General features: G+C 42.2%; 2 protein-coding genes across 2 annotated transcripts in view; both read right to left on the reverse strand.

Moving 5' to 3' along the window:
• Positions 1 to 616: 616 nt before the first annotated feature.
• Positions 617 to 15,810, reverse strand: LOC307123706 (uncharacterized protein). The gene is made up of 7 exons (XM_079812354.1): positions 15,502 to 15,810; positions 11,907 to 11,967; positions 10,737 to 11,060; positions 5,183 to 5,530; positions 2,851 to 3,099; positions 2,704 to 2,739; positions 617 to 1,142 (listed from the first exon to the last, which is right to left on the reverse strand). Exons 2-7 carry the CDS (start codon positions 11,950 to 11,952, stop codon positions 1,015 to 1,017), a joined length of 1,131 nt encoding a protein of 376 aa, XP_079668480.1. The 5' UTR covers positions 11,953 to 11,967; positions 15,502 to 15,810; the 3' UTR covers positions 617 to 1,014.
• Positions 15,811 to 17,949: 2,139 nt separating this feature from the next.
• donson (DNA replication fork stabilization factor DONSON) overlaps positions 17,950 to 25,644 on the reverse strand; it is a 28,687-nt gene continuing 20,992 nt past the window's right edge. The window contains exons 9-10 of the mRNA XM_079812353.1: positions 23,452 to 23,661; positions 17,950 to 18,588 (exon numbers count right to left, since the gene is read on the reverse strand). Coding sequence (XP_079668479.1) covers positions 18,451 to 18,588; positions 23,452 to 23,661 — 348 coding nt within the window. The 3' untranslated portion in view covers positions 17,950 to 18,450. The remainder of the gene's footprint in view (positions 18,589 to 23,451; positions 23,662 to 25,644) is intronic.

Raw genomic sequence — 25,644 nt, forward strand, 5'->3', positions numbered from 1 at the left:
AGACGTGTTTTCTGAGGGACCAATCACGCGTCTCTCTGGCAATCCCATGGACGAGTCTGGGTTTGGCGGTTGCCAGGAGAACGGGACTTGCCTGACTGCATTGTGCCAAGTGTAAAGTTTGGTGGAGGGGGGATTATGGGGTGGGGTTGTTTTTCAGGGGATGGCCCCTTAGTTCCAGTGAAAGGAACCAAGACATTTTGGACAATTTCATGCTCCCAACTTTGTGGGAACAGTTCGGGGACGGCCCCTTCCTGTCCCAGCATGCACCAGTGCACAAAGCGTCTCCATAAAGACAAGAGGAGCGAGTTTGGTGTGGAGGAACTTGAGTCCTCAACCCGATAGAACACCTTTGGGATGAATTAGAGCGGAGACTGAGAGCCAGGCCTTCTCGTCCAACATCACAAATGCGCTTCTAGAAGAATCCCCATAAACACACTCCTAAACCTTGAGGAAAGCTGAAGCTGTTAGAGCTGTAAAGGGTGGGCGACTCCATATTAAACCCTACGGATTAAGAATGGGATGTTCATGTGCATGTAAAGGCAGGCGTCACAACACTTTTGGCAATATAGTGTATATGATAAGGTTTACCTGCATATTTTTTATTTATTTAAATATTGTATAACACTTTAGTTTAGGGTCCAATTCTCACAATTAACTAGTTGCGTATTGGCATGGATATGGGCTGTTTATTAATACTTATAAAGCACATATTAATGCCTTATTCTACATCCCTTAATCTTACCCAATATCTAAATTTAGGCGAATATTGAGGCGAAAGTCGTAGTGAATAGTACAAGTTGACCATTATTGACTATATATATATATATGACATAAATAGTACAGGATTTGTAGGATATTAAGATAGATTTGCTAAGTATTAAATAGTATTGAGTACTGTAAGTAAACAGTTATTAGCTATATAAAAAAATACATCATATTTTGTTGAACCAACTTTTCACAGCTCACAAAACTGCAATGGAAATGTCTGGAATGAATCCCTTCATAACTTCTCTCTCAGATTCTTCCAAACAGCAGCAATGATCCCAGAACGACTGCAGCGACGAGCAGACCTCCAGCGATGAGGCCGATGCGGATCCAGGGAATCTTCTCATCCGAGAGGAAGTCCAGAGGATCCCACTGACCTGAGAGGAAACGGCTCACGTTAAACATGCATCACAGAAACCAGCTGACACTGGGCCACATGTAGAGCCGTTATAATGTCCTACAGTAGATTGCCCATTTTTCCGGCTTCTAACACATCAACTCTGAGGACGAAATGTTCACTTGCTGTATTATATAATACTTGAGTATTACATATTAAATACTTTAGTCGTAAAATAACATGCAAATGACATTTGAGAGCTCTGGCGGGGATTTCAATGGTGTGTTCTTCACACAAAACTATCATTTGTCTTCAGACTTGGAACACACACTCACCTAAAGGATTATTAGGAACACACACTAATACTGTGTTTGGCTTTCGCCTTCAGAACTGCCTTAATTCTACGTGGCATTGATTCAACAAGGTGCTGAAAGCATTCTTTAGAAATGTTGGCCCATATTGATAGGAGAGCATCTTGCAGTTGATGGAGATTTGTGGGATGCACATCCAGGGCACGAAGCTCCCGTTCCACCACATCCCAAAGATGCTCTATTGGGTTGAGATCTGGTGACTGTGGCGGCCATTTTAGTTCAGTGAACTCATTGTCATGTTCAAGAAACCAATTTGAAATGATTGGAGCTTTGTGACGGTGCATTATCCTGCTGGAAGTAGCCATCAGAGGATGGGGACATAGTGCTCATAAAGGGATGGACATGGTCAGAAACAATGCTCAGGTAGGCTGTGGCATTTAAACCATGCCCAATTGGCACTAAGGGGCCTAAAGTGTGCCAAGAAAACATCCCCCACACCATTACACCACCACCACCAGCCTGCACAGTGGTAACAAGGCATGATGGATCCATGTTCTCATTCTGTTTACGCCAAATTCTGACTCTACCATCTGAATGTCTCAACAGAAATCCAGACTCATCAGACCAGGCAACATTTTTCCAGTCTTCAACTGTCCTATTTTGGTGAGCTTGTGCAAATTGTCGCCTCTTTTTCCTATTTGTAGTGGAGATGAGTGTTACCCGGTGGGGTCTTCTGCTGTTGTAGCCCATCCGCCTCAAGGTTGTGTGTTTTGTGGCTTCACAAATGCTTTGCTGCAGACCTCGGTTGTAACGAGTGGTTATTTCAGTCAAAGTTGCTCTTCTATCAGCTTGAATCAGTCGGCCCATTCTCCTCTGACCTCTAGCATCAACAAGGCATTTTCTCCCACAGGACTGCCGCATACTGGATGTTTTTCCCTTTTCACACAATTCTTTGTAAACCCTAGAAATGGTTGTGCGTGAAAATCCCAGTAACTGAGCAGATTGTGAAATACTCAGACCTGCCCGTCTGGCACCAACAACCATGCCACGCTCAAAATTGCTTAAATCACCTTTCTTTCCCATTCTGACATTCAGTTTGGAGTTCAGGAGATTGTCTTGACCAGGACCACACCCCTAAATGCATTGAAGCAACTGCCATGTGATTGGTTGATTAGATAATGAGAAATTGAACAGGTGTTCCTAATAATCCTTTAGGTGAGCGTAATGCACAGGTCATTTGGACTACATTACACATTTCATTTATAAGAATTATAAGCATTGAATGCTTACCAGAAATGGTGCCCGCCTCAGGGACGGCTGACATATCTGTCATCGGTAGAAATCGTGTTAATAAATAGAGTCATTATAAATAAAGACACATTATATGAAATCAATCTACTGATAGTGTTGTGTGGATGTGGTGATGAGCAGCAGTACCTTCAGCTCTCTCAGTGTGTGTCTGCGGGTCAGTTTGAGCGCTGGCAGTGTGTGTGTGCGCTGACACGGTGCTGTTCATTTCCATCTGAGCACTCGCAGTATATTCGTACGCTGGTGCTGTGCGGCCCGCTTCAGTTCGAGTGCTCGCAACAGCCGTCCAAGATGGCACGCTTGAGCTTGTGTGAGAAGGAGAGGTCGCGCTGGCACTGGAGACTGAGTCCATGAGGTCGGTCATCCCTGAAGACATAGCTGAGAGAGAGAGAGAGAGAGAGAGAGAGAGAGAGAGGTTACATGATAACAGACTTAATGGACTGGTGTATCTCACAAAATCAAAATGCACCATTATTAAGGTTTTGGCCAATACATATAACCAATAATTCTTTATATTTGAAAGCCGATAACCGATATATTGGCTGATAAATCTAAATCCAAATCTTTATATACTTTATAATTTTATGTAGTCTATATCAGTGTTTCCCAACCGGGGTGCCGTGGCACTGACGAGAGCAGGGGTGCCGTGTAAAAATCCTTCAAAAATATATATATTGTTTTTTTTGGGGGGGGGGGGGTTTCTTCAATTTTTATTTATATAATTATAAAAAAATTAATATAAAATAATTCTCGCTTTGTAAACTTTGTTCATTGCATGCCGTATGTTCGAATATGACCAGTCATTTTCGCCGTCATCACCCAGGTTTAGTGCCAGAAGATGCGAATGAGAAGTCGCGCACGCTGTGAGAAAATGTGTCTCTATGCACTCATCCGAAAGCGCGCACACGTCTCACCAGTGTTGGGCACGTTACTTTAAAAACGTAATTAGTTATAGTTACTTCTTACAAATAGTAACTGAGTTATTAACTGAGTTACATCATTATAAAAGTAACTAATTACCAGTGAAAGTAATTACTGCGTTACTTTTTTTTTTTCCCAAATGTTCAAATATGTCAAATAACTTGGATGCCCCCAATATTAGATATGTTAAATGAATGAATTGGACACTAAATAGAATAAATGATTATTATAAAACATTGTACATTAATGTACTCTATTGTAATGTTGCTGTGGGACAATGTGAGAGACACCTATCAAATTCAATATATTATTGTAAATAGTATCAGTAGGCCTACTATAGTGTACATATTGTGTAAATATTATCAGTACTATACTTTCCTTTGGTAGTGGAGCTCACGTTATCACCTGGGTTTTTAGCCACTATTTTATATTTTAAATTATAATTTTGTGGCATATGATGATGTGAGGCACTTCAGAATCACTTGCGCATTTTTTCCCCTCAGTAACGCTAACGGCGTTGTAACGGGAGGAACAGTAATTCGTTTGATTACTCGTTACTGAAAAAAATAATTCCGTTAGTTACGCCGTTTATCTATAACAACGTTATTCCCAACACTGCGTCTCACAGCGCGCAAATATTGAGTTCTCTTTCAAGTCTTACTTTTTGTGTGAGTTTGTCCATTCAAGAGCATGTCAACATGTCCATCTTGATGAGCATTCTAGCAGACATAGTCTGTATATGCCTTAAGTAAACTTTATACAGTCGAGAAAGACGACGCATAACCGTGCATTAGGTCTTAAAGGGGCAGTCGCCTTTACTGCTGTCTGTTTAATGTCAAACAACAAAAGACAAGGACATCACTCACTGCTCTTGATTGAATAGCTTTTGTAAGTTTAATAGGATTAATCTTTAATTTATACACTCAAATATGCAATGTTATTTTACATTTGATCAATTTCTGTACCTGAAAACTAATGTTAGACGTACCTGAAAAACCTGAAAAGCATAGTTTTATTAGCATCTTTGCTCAATAGTATTTATTTGCGCTGCTGCTTGTATTTAAATGATTTGTTCTTATTATTTTCTTTATTTTTATTTGACAGTAGTCCTTTTTTCCCCTGAATAGAGCAAATACTGAACCGTACCGAAACCGTGAACCTAAAACCGCGATACAAACTGAACCGTGAGCAATCTGTGCCCTTACACCCCTAGCGTATCATATGCGAGGGGGGGCCACAAAATGGAGAACATTTTCAAAAGGTGACATGACCGAAAAAAGGTTGGGAAACACTGGTCTATATGCACATGTTGCTTAATTGTATTTTTCTTTTTTGAAGTGATTCCAATCATATTTCATAGCAATTCAAACCCATCAAAGTGAACAGTGCACATCTGAAGGAAATGAATTATTTATCGGCTTTAATTTATCTGCCACATTTTTTAATGTCTTTCATTCATTTCTCTTTTACAGTCTTTCTTCAAATCTCCCTCTCTCTCCTCCCCATCATGAGTGGCCACGGTTCTCAGCTGAACACGTACCCCGAACAATAAGTGTGTGTGTCTCCGGGAATCCGCTCCGTGGCTCCCCGTAATCGGCGCTCTTGTAACGGCACTGATAAACGCCCTGGTCGAAAAGACTGACCGACTTAATGGTCAGTGAGAAGACCCCGCGAGAGATGTTGTGTTTGGGCGGTAAGGCCATGAGGCTGTAATCCATACTGACGTCCATCTTTCCGGAGCTCAACCGCAGGATCTCTTTGTCATCTTTCAGCCACTGGATGTAGACGCCTTTCCATGGTTTATATTTAGGGATATTGCCAAAGCACTCCAAAGTGACATCCTCACCCTCAATTGCTTCAACAACATCAGGCCGCCCCTCGGGTTCAGCTGAAACACAGGAGAGATTAATGTGGCGTTCACACCGGACGCGAATAATTCGCGTGAAGTTGGACGCTTGAACATTTTGAGTTTACTCGCTTCATGTGCGCGTGACATTCACTTCACAAAAGACACGAGTTCACATCATGGGCGGGGCTTCTGCCAGCGGCTCGTCTCGTTGAGAAATGGCTGACATGGGCTGTGTTCACACGTATTTTTTGTTAAAATCTACTGTTAATGTGTGACAAAACGTAGTTTTAAGACTTTTTCAGGTGATAATGTAGTTGTTTAAAGCTCAAATCGGTGGTTTATTTATAAAGAGAGTGCTTATTTGAACATTTTATCTAGGGATGCACCGAATCCAGATTTTTGGGGTTCGGCCGAATACCGAATCCACTGGTCAAGATTCGGCCGAATCCGAATCCGAATACCGAATCCTACTCCCATCCGCAGTCCATTATCAAAGTAAACACATTAATGAAGTTAACAACGTCCACAGCAGTGTAGGGATGCCATTAACTGTTTTGGTCAAGTTTACTAAAGTAAACATTGTCGTGTATGTTCTTCTCGACGCTATTTCATGATGGTTTATAGAAAAATTACCCCGAGTCGTCCTCTGTTGTTTCAAAGAACAACCCAACGGAGAGCGCAGGAGGCGCGCGCTAGGGTTGTGCCGACATCAAGATGGAGCGCCACCATCGTGATGATGCCACGCCCCCGTTGCGAGTCTGACAGCGTATTAGTTAAACTAAAAACTTAGCAGGGATTGCTCTGTAAATTAAATTGAGAATGTAACTAATGCATATATGCTATTTTAAATACTGTAGTCTATGCCAGATATATAGCCTACATTTTGAAATCATTTGAGGCTGAAACATCCATAAGCATGCGTGTTTATTTTAGCACTTCCGTCAGTGAAACAACACACTACAGCCTATAAAACATCTAAACGATTATCAGTAAATAATGGTAACCTCAAGAATATATGAAAATTAAATATTAGTTAGAAAAATATTTGATTCATAGCCTACTATTTCCCCGCAAAGATGTGTCATATACCGCTCTGCGCTTTGAGAGGAATGGGACACTGAATAGACACCTTCTTGAATATCTTTGTCATCATATGTTCTACTGATGTTGCAAAGCAACACTTGTTGTAAAAGGTCTGAAGAGTGGATTTTATTTTCCACAGGGTCAAGACATTTAGACAATGTTTGATTATTCACTGCCAGAGAAAACGAAACTAAAATCACCGGCGTGTGTGTGTGTGAAATGCGCTATTCAAATAAACCAAACTTGACGCGCCTTACCAAGTTTAATAACAAGAACAAACTGTGTTAAATAAAATTTGAAGTAAAAGGCTATTCGTCTTACAGTGTTTTTTATACTTTCCCACAGTAAAGGATGTGAAGTTATAATAGACTTAATTATAAGCAAACGAAAGGAAGAAACGTTTATAATCCCCTGCGAACATGGGTGCGACGCAAGTGAAGATTTGGGAAAAGAAACGAGATGTCCATGTCCATTGGGATAAAATGGACTAGGCCTATTGTTCAAATTCACGGAAAATCGAGTGACCAGATACAGATCGCAAAACAGAATTAAAAAGAGCTCTCTGACCATTATTTCCTTTCTAGGCTAAACAAAGCTTTGTGTTTCACTCCTGTGGTATTATTCACGTGAAACAGCATTCACATACAAAACACTGGGTTAGTAAAATAACGAAGTTATTTTTTTAAAGTAGAAAATAGTATTTATGTTAAGAGATATATTAATAAAAAGAGCTCAACTCTTAAGTGGAAGGAACCTATTTTTCCCCCTCCCGTGCAACCTAGCGGATGAATCATTATTTGGGTTAGTAAAAATAACGAAATGATGGTTTTAAGAGAATAGTATATGTAAAGATATATAGTAGCCTATATTATCTACCTATTTACCTAATTCCGGTTCTTCAAGCTTACGGATTCAGTGTATTTTCGTTTTGTCATCTTAATTTGGTAATTATTTAAGTGAAAAATATTTAGTGTAGGCCTATTTTATTAATTTTATTTATATTTTATCTGATCTATAGATCTATAGGCTGTTTGCAAGGTAAAATAAAATACATTTTGGCTGCTGTCTGTAGATTCCTTCATGCACAACTCGTATTCTCTCGGATGTTTCATATGCAAATGTTATAACAGCGGCTGTTGTTTAGGGTCCTTGTCATCACGAGACAAATCGGGATTGCAAATTGAACGCGTAGCTCAACTTGAATCGCCTTCTTTTGACTTAAAGTATACTGCCACGTTTTCTGTTCATGAGTTCCATTTTCACTTTCAACAGCGGCGTCATTACGTTCGACCAGCGGGGCGCGCATAGTGCAAGCCTAGTGTTCGGGTTCGGTGGAAAAAAATTCTGAGGTTCGGCAGAAACCGAACCCAGTCAAAAAGCCCAATATTCGGCCGAATCCGAACCCGAACCCTGGATTCGGTGCATCCCTAATTTTATCTGGTGTGTGTGGAGTTGTGAGCTCCAGTGGATCAGCGGCTCTCAGCGCTCATTAACCCCGGCGAGAGCAGCCTTTCCTCAGCCAGTCCTTCTGCCGCTGGCTCTGATGTCTCTGTGGCGTCTCCAGCTATAATTCGTCTTGTAACGGCCGATCTTTGGTCTCATGGATCAATAATTTGTTCCCTGGCAAATCGTTTAGACTGAAGGCAAAGAGAAGTTTCATTACTTTATATTTTTAGGCTATAACTGTACGTTGCAGTTGTAACGTTAGCCTACTAGCACTGACTTTGAATGTTTGACTGAATTGTTTGCTTTATTTCATGTGTAGCTTATTATACCTTTTACTTATACTTTTGTATTATTGATCAAACATAAACTTGCATTTAACAAAAAGAGACTGGGTTGTGTTTCATGTCATTTAATGTTATCACAGTGATAATCATATTGTCTGAACCAGATATTAATATACAGATTTTGTCCTCATTGTTGTCACTACTAGAGCAAGCTCCTGATTGGTTATCGCGGCGCAAATATCCGGCAAAGTTCAGATTTTTCATGCGTTCAAAACGCTTAATTCGTGTCATTCGCGCCGCAGAATGTCTATTCGCGTCTTTGCATTGACTTAACATGTAAATCACTCGCGCGAAACGCATCAGGTGTGAACGCACCATTACACGCCACTGTTTCTTAAAGGGTTAGTTCACCCAAAAATGAAAATTCTGTCATTAATTCCTCACCCTCATGTCGTTGGACACCCGTAAGTCCTCCGTTCATATTCGGAACACAAATGAAGATATTTTAGTGTAAATCTGATGCTGAGAAAGGCTTCAGATAGGCCTCCATTGGCATTCAGTACATTGACACTTCCAAGATCCATGAAAGGCACTAAAAACGTCGTTACAAAGTCCATCTCACCACAGTGACTCTACAATAATCTTACGATGCGACGACAATAGTTTTTGTGCGCAAAAAAAAAATCAAAATAACACCTTTTTCCAACTTGTTCTCGACTTCCGTGTGTGCCTCCACGACGCATGCGCGAGAATATGACGCAGATCCGGCGTTCGGACACATGACCCAGAAGAGATTTGTTTACAAGCAGAGGAAGACGCGTGTATCTCAGCTGTTGGATTCTACATTGATCGCGCTTTAGGTCTCGGCGTAGTTCTCAAAATGGGGCTAAAGTGTGTATTTCATGGATTCCCGAACGCCGGCGCTGCGTCATATTCTCGCGCATGCGTCGTGGAGGCACACACGGAAGTCGAGAACAAGTTGGAAAAAGGTGTTATTTTGATTTTTTTTTTGCGCAAAAACTATTGTCGTCGCATCGTAAGATTATTGTAGAGCCACTGTGGTGAGATAGACTTTGTAACGACGTTTTAAGTGCCTTTCATGGGTCTTGTGAGTGTAAATGTACTGAATGCCAATGGAGGCCAATCTGAAGCCTTTCTCAGCATCAGCTTTCAACTAAAATATCTTCATTTGTGTTCCGAATATGAACGGAGGACTTACGGGTGTCCAACGACATGAGGGTGAGGAATTAATGACAGAACTTTCATTTTTGGGTGAACTAACCCTTTAACCCTCGTGTTCTTCGGTCATTTCTGACCGGAACATTTTCTGTTTTAAAATTTTAAAAATCACAGCTTCATCGGAATGATATGAAACTTGATGACTTTTCTAGCATTAGGTATGTAAACACACACAAATTGGGGTCATGATTCGAGCATGCTAATTGGTCGTAAAAAAAAAAAAGTAGTGTTCATTGTCTTAGGTCATAAATGACTGACCATAAGAAATGAATGGGAAATCGGCAAAAACACAAATTCTCTGAATATTTGTGTGTGCAATCTACAAATCGGCCACAATGCTGAAAAAAAGTACACAGCAGTGAAGGGGTGACACTAAAACATCAGGAGTGTGACAATGACACATCCACTCACACACACGCACTCTTATACACACACACACCTATAAAAAACTGAACCTATGAACCACATTTGGAATTTTTAAAAATCACAGCTTCATCAGAATGATATGAAACTTGGTGGCTTTTCTAGCATTAAGTATGTTAACACAAAATAATTGATGGCATGATTCGAGCATGCTAAATGGTCATAAAAAAATACTCCCACTTGTGCTCTTCGGTCAAAAATGACCACCATAGGAAATTAATGGGAAATCTGCAAAAACACAAATTCACAGAAAAAAAATCTATATTTCTAAGAAGAAAAAAATCATTAAATGTGTTCAAAAGAGAAATAGTGAATTCTCAAGCCTCTCCATAGAGACCTCTAGTGATTACACACATGGTTGCAGGATTTCTTAAATAATTCCAAAAGAGGGCGCTAATCTAGGCCTAGTCTCTATTTTAACCTGAAATACTGCAATATATATATTTTTTTATATATATATAATTTTCAATGGCAAAAATAGACCATAATTATTGCATAAATATTAAAAAATACCATCAAATCATCTCAAAATACAACATTAAAAAGAAAAAATATTATTGAAGAAAAATAAATAGCATTGGTTTTACTGGGGTAGAGGAAGTTACATTTTTAGGTGTCCGGGAAGACAACCAATGCAACCCCTAAACGCAGAGCACCAGAGGGTTAAACTTGTGTTGACGCTCACCATAAGGCATTTATGAACTGGTTCTTTGAGCCTGAGGTGGTTTTCTAGTGTACTAAACCAACTAGTGATGGTCTCGGTTACTTACTCAACACTTCCAGTAATACAGAGCAAATGGGTTGTGTTCCCTCCCAGAGACATTCGTACATCTCTCCATCGTTCAGCATCACATCTGCCAGAACGAGGGAGAAGTCCAGTGTCTCAGCAGGATCGGTGAGGAAGCGGACCCGCCCATCGAACGCCCGGCCGACCGTGATGACGTCTCCTTGCCGAGAGATCACGTCTTTGCCCATCGCCTCCCAGTAAACCTGCAGCTCTTCCACAGGGAATCCGGAGCCATTGCAGGGCAAGATCACGCTCTTCCCGAGGAACGCCTGGACCTCCGATGTCTGCAGGTAAACACCTAGACAGACTGGAGGACGACATTACAATCATTCCCAAAACATGAGCTCTTAAAGGGTTAGTTCACCCAAAAATGAAAATTCTGTCATTAATTACTTCCCCTCATGTCGTTCGACACCCGTCAGACCTCCGTTCATCTTCAGACACAAATGAAGATATTTTAGTGTAAATCTGATGCTCTGAAAGGCCTCCATTGGCTCAATGCACGGTTCACTCTCAAGACCCTTAAAAGACACTAAAGACGTCGTTACAAAGTCCATCTCACTACAGCGGTTCTACAATAACTTTATGAAGCGGCGAGAATAGTTTTTGTGCGCAAAAAAACCCTAAATAACGACTTATATAGTGATGACGATTTCAAAACACGGCATCATGAAGCTTCGAAGCGTTATGAATCAGTGAGTCGATTCAGCAGTTTGAATCCCCAAATTTCAGCAGTTTGACACGCGATCCGAATCATGATTCGACTCACTGATTCATAACGCTTCAAAGCTTCATGAGGCCGTGTTTTGAAATCGTCATCACTATATAAGTCGTTATTTAGGGTTTTTTTGCACACAAAAACTATTCTCGCCGATTCATAAAGTTATTGTAGAACCACTGTAGTGAGATGGACTTTGTAACGACGTCTTTAGTGTCTTTTAAGGGTCTTGAGAGTGAACCGTGCATTGAGCCAATGGAGGCCTTTCAGAGCCATCAGATTTACACTAAAATATCTTCATTTGTGTCTGAAGATGAACGGAGGTCTGACGGGTGTCGAACGACATGAGGGGAAGTCATTAATGACAGAATTTTCATTTTTGGGTGAACTAACCCTTTAATATCAGATGCTAAACAGAGGAAATCCATCACTTACCACTGAGGGAGACCATAAAAATGAATGTAGTGCCAAGAATATTCATATCCTCTCAGAAAACCTGTAAATAATCATAATAAAAAACTATTATTTAATTGCATCTCCCCAAAATCTGTATTGCATTATTCAATATATACATTTTGCAATCATAAAATAAGGCATAAGGCATGTTAGTGGGTGGGATATATTAGGCAGCAAGTGAACATTTTGTCCGATGTGATAGAAGCAGGAAAAATGGGCAAGCGTAAGGATTTGAGTGAGTTTGACAAGGGCCAGATTGTGACGGGTCAGAGCATCTCCAAAACTGCAGCTCTTGTGGGGTGTTCCCGGTCTGCAGTGGTCAGTCTCTATCAAAAGTGCTCCAGGGAAGGACCAGTGGAGAACCGGCCACAGGGTCATGAAGGACCAGTGGAGAACCGGCCACAGGGTCATGGAGGACCAGTGGAGAACCGGCCACAGGGTCATGGAGGACCAGTGGAGAACCGGCCACAGGGTCATGGAGGACCAGTGGAGAACCGGCCACAGGGTCATGGAGGACCAGTGGAGAACCGGCCACAGGGTCATGGAGGACCAGTGGAGAACCAGCCACAGGGTCATGAAGGACCAGTGGAGAACCGGCCACAGGGTCATGGAGGACCAGTGGAGAACCGGCCACAGGGTCATGGAGGACCAGTGGAGAACCAGCCACAGGGTCATGAAGGACCAGTGGAGAACCGGCCACAGGGTCATGGAGGACCAGTGGAGAACCGGCCACAGGGTCATGAAGGACCAGTGGAGAACCGGCCACAGGGTCATGAAGGACCAGTTGAGAACCGGCCACAGGGTCATGGAGGACCAGTGGAGAACCGGCCACAGGGTCATGGAGGACCAGTGGAGAACCGGCCACAGGGTCATGAAGGACCAATGGAGAACCGGCCACAGGGTCATGAAGGACCAGTGGAGAACCGGCCACAGGGTCATGAAGGACCAATGGAGAACCGGCCACAGGGTCATGAAGGACCAGTGGAGAACCGGCCACAGGGTCATGAAGGACCAGTGGAGAACCGGCCACAGGATCATGAAGGACCAGTGGAGAACCGGCCACAGGGTAATGGAGGACCAGTGGAGAACCGGCCACAGGGTCATGAAGGACCAGTGGAGAACCGGCCACAGGATCATGAAGGACCAGTGGAGAACCGGCCACAGGGTCATGGAGGACCAGTGGAGAACCGGCCACAGGGTCATGGAGGACCAGTGGAGAACCGGCCACAGGGTCATGAAGGACCAGTGGAGAACCGGCCACAGGGTCATGGAGGACCAGTGGAGAACCGGCCACAGGGTCATGAAGAACCAGTGGAGAACCGGCCACAGGGTCATGAAGAACCAGTGGAGAACCGGCCACAGGGTCATGAAGGACCAGTGGAGAACCGGCCACAGGGTCATGAAGGACCAGTGGAGAACCGGCCACAGGGTCATGAAGGACCAGTAGAGAACCGGACACAGGGTCATGGAGGAACAGTGGAGAACCGGCCACAGGGTCATGAAGGACCAGCGGAGAACCGGCCACAGGGTCATGAAGGACCAGTGGAGAACCGGCCACAGGGTCATGAAGGACCAGTGGAGAACCGGCCACAGGGTCATGAAGAACCAGTGGAGAACCGGCCACAGGGTCATGGAGGACCAATGGAGAACCGGCCACAGGGTCATGGAGGACCAGTGGAGAACCGGCCACAGGGTCATGAAGGACCAGCGGAGAACCGGCCACAGGGTCATGAAGGACCAGTGGAGAACCGGCCACAGGGTCATGGAGGACCAGTGGAGAACCGGCCACAGGGTCATGAAGGACCAGTGGAGAACCGGCCACAGGGTCATGAAGAACCAGTGGAGAACCGGCCACAGGGTCATGAAGGACCAGTGGAGAACCGGCCACAGGGTCATGAAGAACCAGTGGAGAACCGGCCACAGGGTCATGAAGGACCAGTGGAGAACCGGCCACAGGGTCATGGAGGAACAGTGGAGAACCGGCCACAGGGTCATGAAGGACCAGTGGAGAACCGGCCACAGGGTCATGAAGGACCAGTGGAGAACCGGCCACAGGGTCATGAAGGACCAGTGGAGAACCGGCCACAGGGTCATGAAGGACCAGTGGAGAACCGGCCACAGGGTCATGAAGGACCAGTGGAGAACCGGCCACAGGGTCATGGAGGAACAGTGGAGAACCGGCCACAGGGTCATGGAGGACCAGTGGAGAACCGGCCACAGGGTCATGAAGGACCAGTGGAGAACCGGCCACAGGGTCATGAAGGACCAGTGGAGAACCGGCCACAGGGTCATGGAGGAACAGTGGAGAACCGGCCACAGGGTCATGAAGGACCAGTGGAGAACCGGCCACAGGGTCATGAAGGACCAGTGGAGAACCGGCCACAGGGTCATGAAGGACCAGTGGAGAACCGGCCACAGGGTCATGAAGGACCAGTGGAGAACCGGCCACAGGGTCATGAAGGACCAGTGGAGAACCGGCCACAGGGTCATGGAGGAACAGTGGAGAACCGGCCACAGGGTCATGGAGGACCAGTGGAGAACCGGCCACAGGGTCATGAAGGACCAGTGGAGAACCGGCCACAGGGTCATGAAGGACCAGTGGAGAACCGGCCACAGGGTCATGAAGGACAAGTGGAGAACCGGCCACAGGGTCATGAAGGACCAGTGGAGAACCGGCCACAGGGTCATGAAGGACCAGTGGAGAACCGGCCACAGGGTCATGGGCGGCCGAAGCTCATTGATGCGCATGTGGTTGATCAAACAGACGAGCTACTGGAGCTCAAACTGCTCAAGAAGTTAATGCTGGTTCTGATAGAAAGCTGTCAGGACTTAAAGGATCTGCTGCTAACATCTTGGTGCCTGATACCACACCACACCTTCAGGGGTCTAGTGGAGGCCATGCCTCGACGGGACCAACACAATTAAATTGTGACCACCTCGCTAATATTGTGTTATCACAAATATCAACGTCATGTATTTAAAATCTACTACTATTATACTTCCAAACAAAATGAATAATCTGTGGTATTATTGGGGCATGTGGAGAACGATCCTCCCATGATCCTCCACCACGCCCCCACAAAAACTGCTAAAGCTTTATTTAATAGTGCTGACGTGCGTCACATGATCCTGAAACCCAATCCACATCACACACTGCAGTCCAATCATCTGACGGAGGGCGGTGCACAAGCTTAGTTACACAAATAAAATATATATAATTATGAAATTATTAGACAATACAGCAATAGATTAGCTTAATACGAAAGCACATGGAGCAATACTGCATCAAAAACTAATAGTAATAGTATTTATTTTTATGCCATTTTCATTTTTGAGCATTTTGTTGTCATTTTTATTAGCATTTGCATTGTAAAACATTTATTAAAACATTAAATCATTGTAACACACAAGGAATATGGCTCCATTTACACAAAACATATCATAAACATAAATATATATATATATTCTTAAATCACACCTTTCCTTTCTCCTTGGAGTCATTTCACTCCGTCATGCTTTATTGTTGAGGAATAACAAAATGTAAATATTATTGATATGATATGAAGATACTCACGGGTTATTCTGTGATAACGGCGGATCATCAGAGTCTCATGGGTCTCGTCTGCAGCTCAGAGAACATGAATCCAGCAGATCTGTACGTCCTGCTTTACGTTTAGGGCTCGAGGTGACATGGGTGTTAAAATATGACCCGACGCATCATCACACTGCAGTTATGGCATTACCTGAGCAATATTGCATCGCATGTGCCCGCGTTTGACAGATCAGAGAGAGGAAACGTCTGGCTTCGGAGTTTTCTGAGTGTGTAAGCCGTGGCTGTGAAACACTAGACGTGCGTGGAGCTACACGGACACCAGGATCATCTTCTGAATGATGGGATTCTTGGCTCGACTGCAAGCATTTCCACTCTTCAACACTTCTGGCACACACTCCAGCTCCGCTTTTAGACCAGCAGGACCTGACGATGGCATTCGCTGACTGATCCCACTCACATGAAGAACAATGACACACACACACTGAGTCTGTGACAGACAAACTGACACACACACTGAGTCAGTGACACACACACACACACACACACACACACACACACACACACTGAGTCTGTAACAGACAAACTGACACACACACTGAGTCTGTAACAGACAAATTGACACACACACTGAGTCTGTGACACACACACACACAGAGTCTGACACACACACACACACACACACACACACACTGAGTCTGTAACAGACAAACTGACACACACACTGAGTCTGTAACAGACAAACTGACACACACACTGAGTCTGTGACACACACACACACACACTGAGTCTGTAACAGACAAACTGACACACACACTGAGTCTGTGACACACACAGTCTGACACACACACACACACTGAGTCTGTGACACACACACACACACGGAGTCTGTGACACACACACACTGACACACACTGAGTCTGTGACACACACAGACACACTGAGTGTGTGACAGACAAACTGACACACAACATACACACAGAGTCTGTGACACACACACACACTGACACACACGGAGTCTGTGACACACAGACACTGACACACACACTGAGTCTGTGACACACACACACACACAACACACACAAAGAGTCTGACACACACACTGAGTCTGTGACACACATAGTCTGACACACACAGAGTCGTGACACACACGGAGTCTGTGACACACACACACACTGATTCTCTGTGTGTGCGCGTCACAGACTCTGTGTGTGTGTTTTGGTGTGTGTGTGTGTGTGTGTGTGTGTGCCACAGACTCAGTGTGTGTTGTGTGTCTGTGTCTCACAGTAATTTATTTTTATATTATATATATTATTTTATTTAATATGTATATATATGTGTGTATGTATATGTATGTATGTATATATTAGGGCTGGGCAAATTAACGCGTTAACGCGGGCGATTAATTTTTTCAGCTTAACGCAATTAAAATATTTAACGCAAATAACGCAGCGTCCGTTTTTATATCCATTTTTGCTTAGCATTACATGATCATCACGCTCCCAAGCGTGACAAGACACAAGAGAACGCGCTGTATGCCAATGTCCTGTGTGTGTGTGTGTGTGTGTGTCCTGTCTGTGTGGATGCGTCTCATGTCAGCTAATCAAGGGACACACACACACACACACACTCGACGCATAGATAGACTCGCGTCAGTTTCCTGCTCACATCGAGTTCTCTTTTGCTCTTGAACAAACAATAACACAGAGGATTTTGAGTATTCTCATATTAGAGTCTTAAATTAGTTAAATAACGTCTTAATGAACTTAAAGAGTTGTGAGGAAATGAGATCCGCGGCTGTTCTTAAAGTGACAGTAGCACTGATGATGATGTCATTAATGTTCATCAAAGAACAACGGGAACAGAGAAAATTTTTGCTTTAATGATGATTCATCTATATTTAATTTATTATTTATGCAGTTAAGAAAGATAACTATTACATTTCTGTATATGTATAACAGGGAAGGCCATGGGTAAATATAACATTTATTTTGGGTTTATGTAAAGATTGTTTTAAGTTCACTTAAATTAAAAGTTGTTTTTTTTAAAGCCTAATAAATGTTGAAATTGGGAGCTTTCAGTTATAATGTAACGTCATTAATGTTTCATAGAGACTTTAGTATCAGTGATACTGGCCTTCATTCATAAAAATATGACAATACAACACATATTTAAAATATGCTGTCTTTAAATTGTTTATACATTAATTTGGAGAGTAACTGAAATGATTACAATATCAAAATATTAAAAACGTAAAATATTAAAAACTTGCGATTAATTACAGAAAAAAAGTGTGATTAATTAGTTAATTTTTTTAATCGATGCCCAGCACTAATATATATATATGTATGTATGTATGTGTTTTATTTTATAATATATATATACACACTTTTTGTACCATTTACTTTAACTTGATTTTCCACAAACAACAAAAAAAGAAAATGACTACAATAAAGTATTTTACACTCAAATCAATATTTCATGTCCATTCATTTATTAACAAATGATGCATGTAATAAGCAGTGGTTATCAGCTTATGATCAATAAAGCCGACCCCTCACTCTTTCCCCCGCCGGCCGGACGCTCAGAAATCGTGTGTTTTGCACTCATCTGTGACATCATTATGAGACATAAAGCGGGAAATATTTCAACTCATTTAATATTACACATTCATACAAGTGTGAATAATACACTGGACTTCAACAGTCTGAAATATTACCATGAGAGCTTTTGACAGGATTACACGCGCACTTCTTCAGGAGGGAATCGGTGATTAAAACTTAAGCTTTAAAACACATCATCTAAAACACTGCATTAAAACGGAGACTTAAAATGCCAAATTTGACTCTAATGTTCACGTGCACTAGAAGCTGTACAGCAGCAGAATCTCCTGCACTCGTCACAGGACGCCTGATACGCCAAGAGATATTAATAGGCCTGGCCTGTTCATGAGGAGAGGAGACGTCCGGCAGCTCAGGACTTCCAGCTGTACGAATAGTCCCTCATGTGCAGCTGTCGGAGCGCACACTTTCCCAGCATGCTCGGCGCCGCCAGCTGCTGAACAGAGCTCTGCTGTAGGCCACACCTGCCCAGATCCTGTACAACACACTCCTGGAAAGAAGAAGAGACCAGAGCATGAGACCTTTTGGAGCACACACACACACACACACACTATATAAAGGACGTCGAGAGAAATGTCAATTATAAACAGCGTGCAAAACTGAAAATTGAGTAGAGCAAAGTTTCCCAAACGGGGGTTTGTTTAACGAGTTACTTGACGATTCTTTGTAATTATTAGTGATAAGACTACAGACTTATGGTTTCGAAGATATCAGCTAACATTTTATAAGTGCTAAATTACAACGCTGCACAAACCATACGCCGAAACCTGGCAAGTCTGGTATCGTTGGACTCGGCAAGGATTCAGGAGACAAAAAAAAAGTTACTTCCATGAAAATAAGTCAATCACACCCAAAGTTATAAACATTTGGGGAAAAAAATGTATCCACTAGGTGGCGTTGTTTCAAAACTTCTCAGGCTCCTTTAGGGCATCGTGCTGATGACCCAAACCGAGTTTCGTAACAATCTGTTCGAGTTCATAAAATACAGCATTGTAGCACATAATTCAAAATGTCCGATATGGTAAAATTGGATATCAGTCGACTCAGCATAATGTCCCGAATCTAACGGGACGATGATTTTATGATTTTTGGACAAACAGTTCAGAAGTTATAAGCAAAAATAGCAATTTTTCGTATCTCCGGACCAGTAGGTGGCGCTGCACCAAAACGCTGCATGTTGCCTCAGGTCATGCTTGTGATGACATGTACCAAGATTGGTTTGAATACGATAAAGCGTTGCAGAGATATAGCCTAAAGTGTATTTTTGCAGCCGCTACGTAAAATTTGTTCACGCGTTTAATCGAAAACAATTTTGACGAATCAACTTGAATTCCATAACTTTTTGTCAGCACCGTCTGAAGATGATCTGGTTCAATTTTAGTGAAAATCAGAGCAACGGCCTAGGAGGAGTAGGCTTTTCAGAAAATTCAAAATGGCGGGAACATTATTAGTGAAAATATTATAAAATACCATTAACGAGGCCAAGTGCAAAGAAGCCAATAAGACACGCCAACATGGCTGAGAGGGTCAGACCAACTGCAACAATGAGCCAGTAAAGGCATTAAGATGATTTTAGGCAAAATGGCAGAAAAAAATCTAATATATAGTCACTAATAATATGATTTAATGGTTTATCACTTTTGACCAATAGGTGGCGCAGTTACAAAATTGATGTGGTGTGGTCAGAGAGAGATGACAATAACACTGACATAATGACACCAAACTAGCCAAAGTATTGCAAAGATACAGCCTCAAGAGACATTTTATCATCCTGCCTCAACTTCGTCGCTGCGTGATATGAAAACGGTTTTGTCTGTTGACACGAAATTAATAACTTTTTGCTTTCATGGTCTGAAGATGATTCGATGTTGGTGAAAATCAGACAAAGGGTTTTCGAAAAAGTAGGTTTGTAAAGGAAATCAAAATGGCGAACAGGAAGTTTGGCCAAATATGATAAAATTGGAATCTATGTTCTTGGCATGACCCAAGGAGTCGATTGTTTTACGACAATAGTCAAATTTAATCAACAGTTATAAGCATTTTTCGAAAAATAAATCTTTTGTCCACATGTTGGCGCTTCCCCGAAACTTTTTGAGTACTGTCAGGGCTTGGTGCCGAAGACGCATGCAGAGTTTCGTAATGATACGCCAATGTATTCATAAAATATAGCACTTTTTGACTAAATTCAAAATGGCCGACGCCCAAAATGGTTGATGTGGTAAAATTGGATATCGTATGACTTGGCGTGATGGCCCGAATCTAAAGAGACCAGATTTTTTGCTAAAAGCATTCTGAAGTTATAATTAAAAATATCACATTTTTGTATCTCTGGACGACTAGATGGCACTGCGCCGAAACGCTCCAGGCAGCCTCAGGTCATGGTTGTCATAACACACACCAAGTTTGGTTCGAATATGCTAAAGCGTTGCGGAGATATAGCCTGACTTTCATTTTTGTGGGCACTTTTTTTATATGAAAAACAAATGACTCTTACTATTTTGACATTTGGGCATTAGCGATTAGCTATCAACCGATTTTTCCGAACTTCTGACGCTGGTTTCGTCTCGATCGGACTTATGGTTTCGAAGATATCAGCTAACATTTTATAAGTGCTAAATTACCGCGCTGCACAAACCATACGCCAAAACCTGGCAAGTCTGGTATTGTTGGACTTGGCAATGATTCAGGAGACGAAAAAAGTTACTCCCATGAAAATAAGTCAAATCACACCCAAAGTTATAAGCGTTTGAAAAAAAATTATCCACTAAGTGGCGCTGTTTCGAAACTTCTCAGGCTCCTTTAGGGCATGGTGCTGATGACCCATAACGAGTTTCGTAACAATCCGTTCATGTGTTCATAAAATACAGCATTGTAGCACATAATTCAAAATGTCCGATATGGTACAATTGGATATCAGTCGACTCAGCATAATGTCCCGAATCTAACGAGACCATGATTTTATGATTTTTGGACAAACAGTTCAGAAGTTAGAAGCAAAAATAGAAATTTCGTATCTCCGGACCAGTAGGTGGCGCTGCGCTGGTGATGACATGTACCAAGATTGGTTTGAATACGATAAAGCGTTGCAGAGATATAGCCTTAAGTGTATTTTTGCAACCGCTACGTAAAATTTGCTCACGCGTTTAATCGAAAACAATTTTGACGAATCAACTTGAATTCCATAACTTTTTGTCAGCACCGTCTGAAGATGATCTGGTTCAAATTTTGTGAAAATCAGAGCAACGGTCTTGAAGGAGTAGGCTTTTCGGAAATTTCAAAATGGCGGGAACATTTTCATGACCGAAAATGACTTCAGATGGTGCAATCGACTCGGCTAGAGTCAAGGAATCGAAGAAGAAAAAAATTGTGTCTCTATCCCTTATGGTTCAAAAGTTATTAGCATAAACATGAGTGAAACTTTGGACAGGTGGTGGCGCTAGAGGGATTGAGTTAGAGACTCCAAATTTGGTGTGGTTAATGTTGGGCCAGACCTCTATCAGTGTGCCAAATTTCATAACTTTACCGCAAGCGGTTCTATGGGCTGCCATAGCCTTCAATGGCGGAATAATAATAATAAGAAGAAGAAATCTAACCGTTTCACCTTCGGTTCTTGGCCCCTAATGACTGGAAATTGAGTAAAAAGTAGGGATGCACGATATTATCGGCACGACATCGGAATCGGCCGATAAACGCTTAAAATATAAAAATCGGCATTGGCCGATATGAAAAAATGATGTCGATATGCCTTGCCGATATGATAACGTGTTGATATGCACCTGCAATAACTCACATGTGCAAGGAGTGCAATAGCGATAAGATCACGTCAGCCGTGTGGCCATTCTTCAAGTGAAAACAAGCAAATGCATTGCATGTATGGTGATTTATATTGACAGTTTTTAAATACTGCCTTGAATTTGTGAGTCAATGCAGGATTTCCAGGTTTTCACAACAAAACTAGCCCAAAACAAGCACAATCGCGTCTCCCCACTCTCTAGCGCACGCAGCAGCCTCTACAGCAGCAGAAGCTCCTCCAGGTCCTAGTGCCCGACTGGGAGAATGTTATATATAGCCTGCCTGCGCTGTTGTTACAGTAATAAAATGAAAAGTAGAATACACAAATAAATAGAAGTTACTTCTTTTTCTGAATAAATAAAGCAGTAATGATGTCAAAGCACAAGCATGACACTTGCAAATTAAATACTTTTACATACAGTTTATTAATCTGTAATAAAATTTTATGAAATGGATGATGAAAAATAATCCAAGGAGCTCTAAAATAACTGTTAATGTTTTTATCTGAAGCTAAATACAGCATCAGCTGATCCCTTGCCACCCCCACTTCATGTGAACAAACATTAAATCCAAAAATAAAATATTTAGGTTACAACTGCATCTGTCTGGGGTGAAAAATTACTGACTTTATTATTGTTATTTTCAGCGCTTTTAATATACTGTTATTTTAAAAAAATAACTTTTTTTAACATTAATTTATTTTTAACAAGGGTCCTTTTAGTAAGGAGACCTCAGAAATCTGAAACCAGAATGAAAAATTTTTTTTTTGCTCAAAATGGTGCTTTCCAAACAAATGGAAAAAATAAACATTAGGGATGCAACAATACAGTTAGTCCACGGTTATAATAATGACAATTTTATAGGTGAAATGTCCCTTTAAGGACCGCGTGTTCACTATAGGCTGCGCTGCTTTCAGTTTAAGACCTCTACACATCTAATATACAGACACGATTGCGATTTTACTTTCACTTTAGACATAACCAACTGTGTTTATGTTAACCTTGTGTGTATTTGACAGTATTAACGCAGTAAGACTACTTAGTTCAGTATTCACGTGTTTGACAGGCTTTTAGTGCGCGCGCTTGGAGAAGCGCATGTTAAAACCGCGCACGCGAATGAAACCGGCAAGGCTTTAAAACGCATGCAAAAAATGAACTCTGGTGATTGTGAATAACTCTTGTGTTCCGTGAGTATAACTCTACCACTAACGTGTGAAGTGAATGTATGTCGCGTTGTTCAGTATTGGGATGGAGGCAAATTATAGAATTTGTAGAAAAATAATTAATTAAATGCGAAACCGAAAAAACCGCAATTCACAAGCGCGTATTGAACCGTGAATGCCGTACCGAACGGTTCAATATTATATTGAGAATTGTGGCATCCCTAATAAACATATATCGGTATCGATATCGGCATCGGCCAGAATGAGTTGAAAAATATCAGCATATCGGCAAAAATCCAATATCGTGCATCCCTAGTAAAAATGGTTTCAGAGTAAATCCTACACCACATTCTTCCCGGTGTACATGTAGCACAACACACAGACAGCGGTCAGACGCACCGGCGGTTCCGAGCTCTGGCCGATGGGAACGTTGAGCACGGCCGTGGGCTCATGGGTGTAGAGACCGACGGAGAACTCTCCTCTCTGAGCGGGTCTCAGGAGCTGCGTCAGCGCATGGAGTGTGTGGGGCATGATGGGACCAGTCACCTCCAGACTACACACGTCCTGATAGCCCGTCCTCACCAGAGTCTTCACATTCACAGCACGGGCCTGGAAAAACCAAAGACAAAGACACTTTACAATAAGGTTCCATTTGTAATAATGCTACCTTTTATTTTCTTTGTTTAACAGTTTTATCTAATAACGTATTAAATGGATCGTAAACTAATGACGACAGAGAATGGGAGCGGCTGTGTGTTTCAAAATAAAAGGTCCCGCACAACCAATGGCAGGACATAAGTGGTGGAACGTTAAAGGGTTAGTTCACCCAAATATGAAAATTCTGTCATTAATTACTTACCCTCATGTCATTCGACACCCGTCAGACCTCCGTTCATCTTCAGACACAAATGAAGATATTTTAGTTCCATTGGCTCAATGTACGGTTCACTCTCAAGACCCTTAAAAGGCACTAAAGACGTCGTTACAAAGTCCATCTCACTACAGTGGTTCTACAATAACTTTATGAAGCGGCGACAATAGTTTTTGTGCGCAAAAAAACCCTAAATAACGACTTACATAGTGATGACGATTTCACAACACGGCATCATGAAGCTTCGAAGCGTTATGAATCAGTGAGTCGAATCAGCAGTTTGGCGGTTTGACACGCGATCCGAATCATGAATCGGCTCAGTGATTCATAACGCTTCGAAGCTTCATGATGCTTTGTTTTGAAATCGTCATCACTAAATAAGTCGTTATTTAGGGTTTTTTTGCGCACAAAAACTATTCTCGCCGCTTCATAAAGTTATTGTAGAACCACTGTAGTGAGATGGACTTTGTAACGACGTCTTTAGTGCCTTTTAAGGGTCTTGAGAGTGAACCGTGCCATTGTGCCAATGGAGGCCTTTCAGAGCCATCAGATTTACACTAAAATATCTTCATTTGTGTCTGAAGATGAACGGAGGTCTGACGGGTGTCCAACCACATGAGGGTGAGTAATTAATGACAGAATTTTCATTTTTGGGTGAACTAACCCTTTAAGGCCTGTGCACACCGGGACGATTATCGCGTGCACTTATCGCCAGTGTTTTTCAGCGCGTCTCGAGTGTTCACACCCAAGCGATTTCCACTGGCGATGCGCAGAGTGAACGTGCACATTCAGTAGATGGAGCTCCCGCTACACAAGGTGGTGCTGCGGCACTTTACACTTCTGACACTCGCTTGTCACACAGAAGAAGAAGAAGAGAGTATTTACATGCTTGCCAAAACCATTCACACACTTTTGCTAAAACTAAGATGTCAGATTAATTTAAGTTCAGTTTTGGAGAAAACTCAGGTTGTTAAAGGATTAGTTCACTTTCAAATAAACTTTTGCTTATAATTTACTCACCCCCTTGTCATCCAAGATATCCATGTCTTTCTGTCTTCAGTCGAAAAGAAATTAAGATTTTTGATGAAAAGATTTCAGGATATTTCTCCATAAAATGGAAGTCAATAGACTCCATATGGTTAAGGTCCAAATGAGAGGTTCAGTGCAGCTTCAAAAGGGCTTTAAACCACATCAAACGGTACCAGACGATCAATAAGGGTCTTATCTAGCGAAACGATCGCTAATTTAAAAAAAAAAAAGTTTTATAAGCACAAATGCTCGCCTTGCTCTGTTCAGTGATGCACGCTCGTGACGTCACATAAAACGCAATTACGTTGAAAAGGTCACGCTAGACACAGGCGCAAAGACATTTGAATATGTGGATACGGTCCTCCTTCCGCTCATTCTAGCGTGACCTTTTCAACGTAATTGTGCATTACGTGACGTCACGAGCGCGCATCACTGAACAGAGCACGGCGAGCATTTGTGCTTATAAAACTTAAACCGATCGTTTCGCTAGATAAGACCCTTATTGATCGTCTGATGTGGTTTAAAGCCCTTTTGAAGCTGCACTGAACCTCTCATTTGGACCTTAACCATATGGAGTCTATTGATTTCCATTTTATGGAGAAATATCCTGAAATCTTTTCATCAAAAATCTTAATTTCTTTTCGACTGAAGACAGAAAGACATGGATATCTTGGATGACAAGGGGGTGAGTA

Source organism: Gobio gobio (assembly GCF_949357685.1).
Source record: "Gobio gobio genome assembly, chromosome: 3".
In the NCBI taxonomy this organism is placed as follows: Eukaryota; Metazoa; Chordata; class Actinopteri; order Cypriniformes; family Gobionidae; genus Gobio; species Gobio gobio.

Bases quoted from the DNA above. Each gene is read 5' to 3' on its own strand.
- LOC307123706 (XM_079812354.1), bottom strand. From the start codon at position 11,952: ATGAATATTCTTGGCACTACATTCATTTTTATGGTCTCCCTCAGTG. The intron at 3,100-5,182 runs GTACGTGTTCAG...TCTCTCTCTCAG, and splicing joins ACACACACTTATTGTTCGGG to CTATGTCTTCAGGGATGACC. The intron at 1,143-2,703 runs GTAAGCATTCAA...GTTTCCTCTCAG, and splicing joins TGAGGCGGGCACCATTTCTG to GTCAGTGGGATCCTCTGGAC.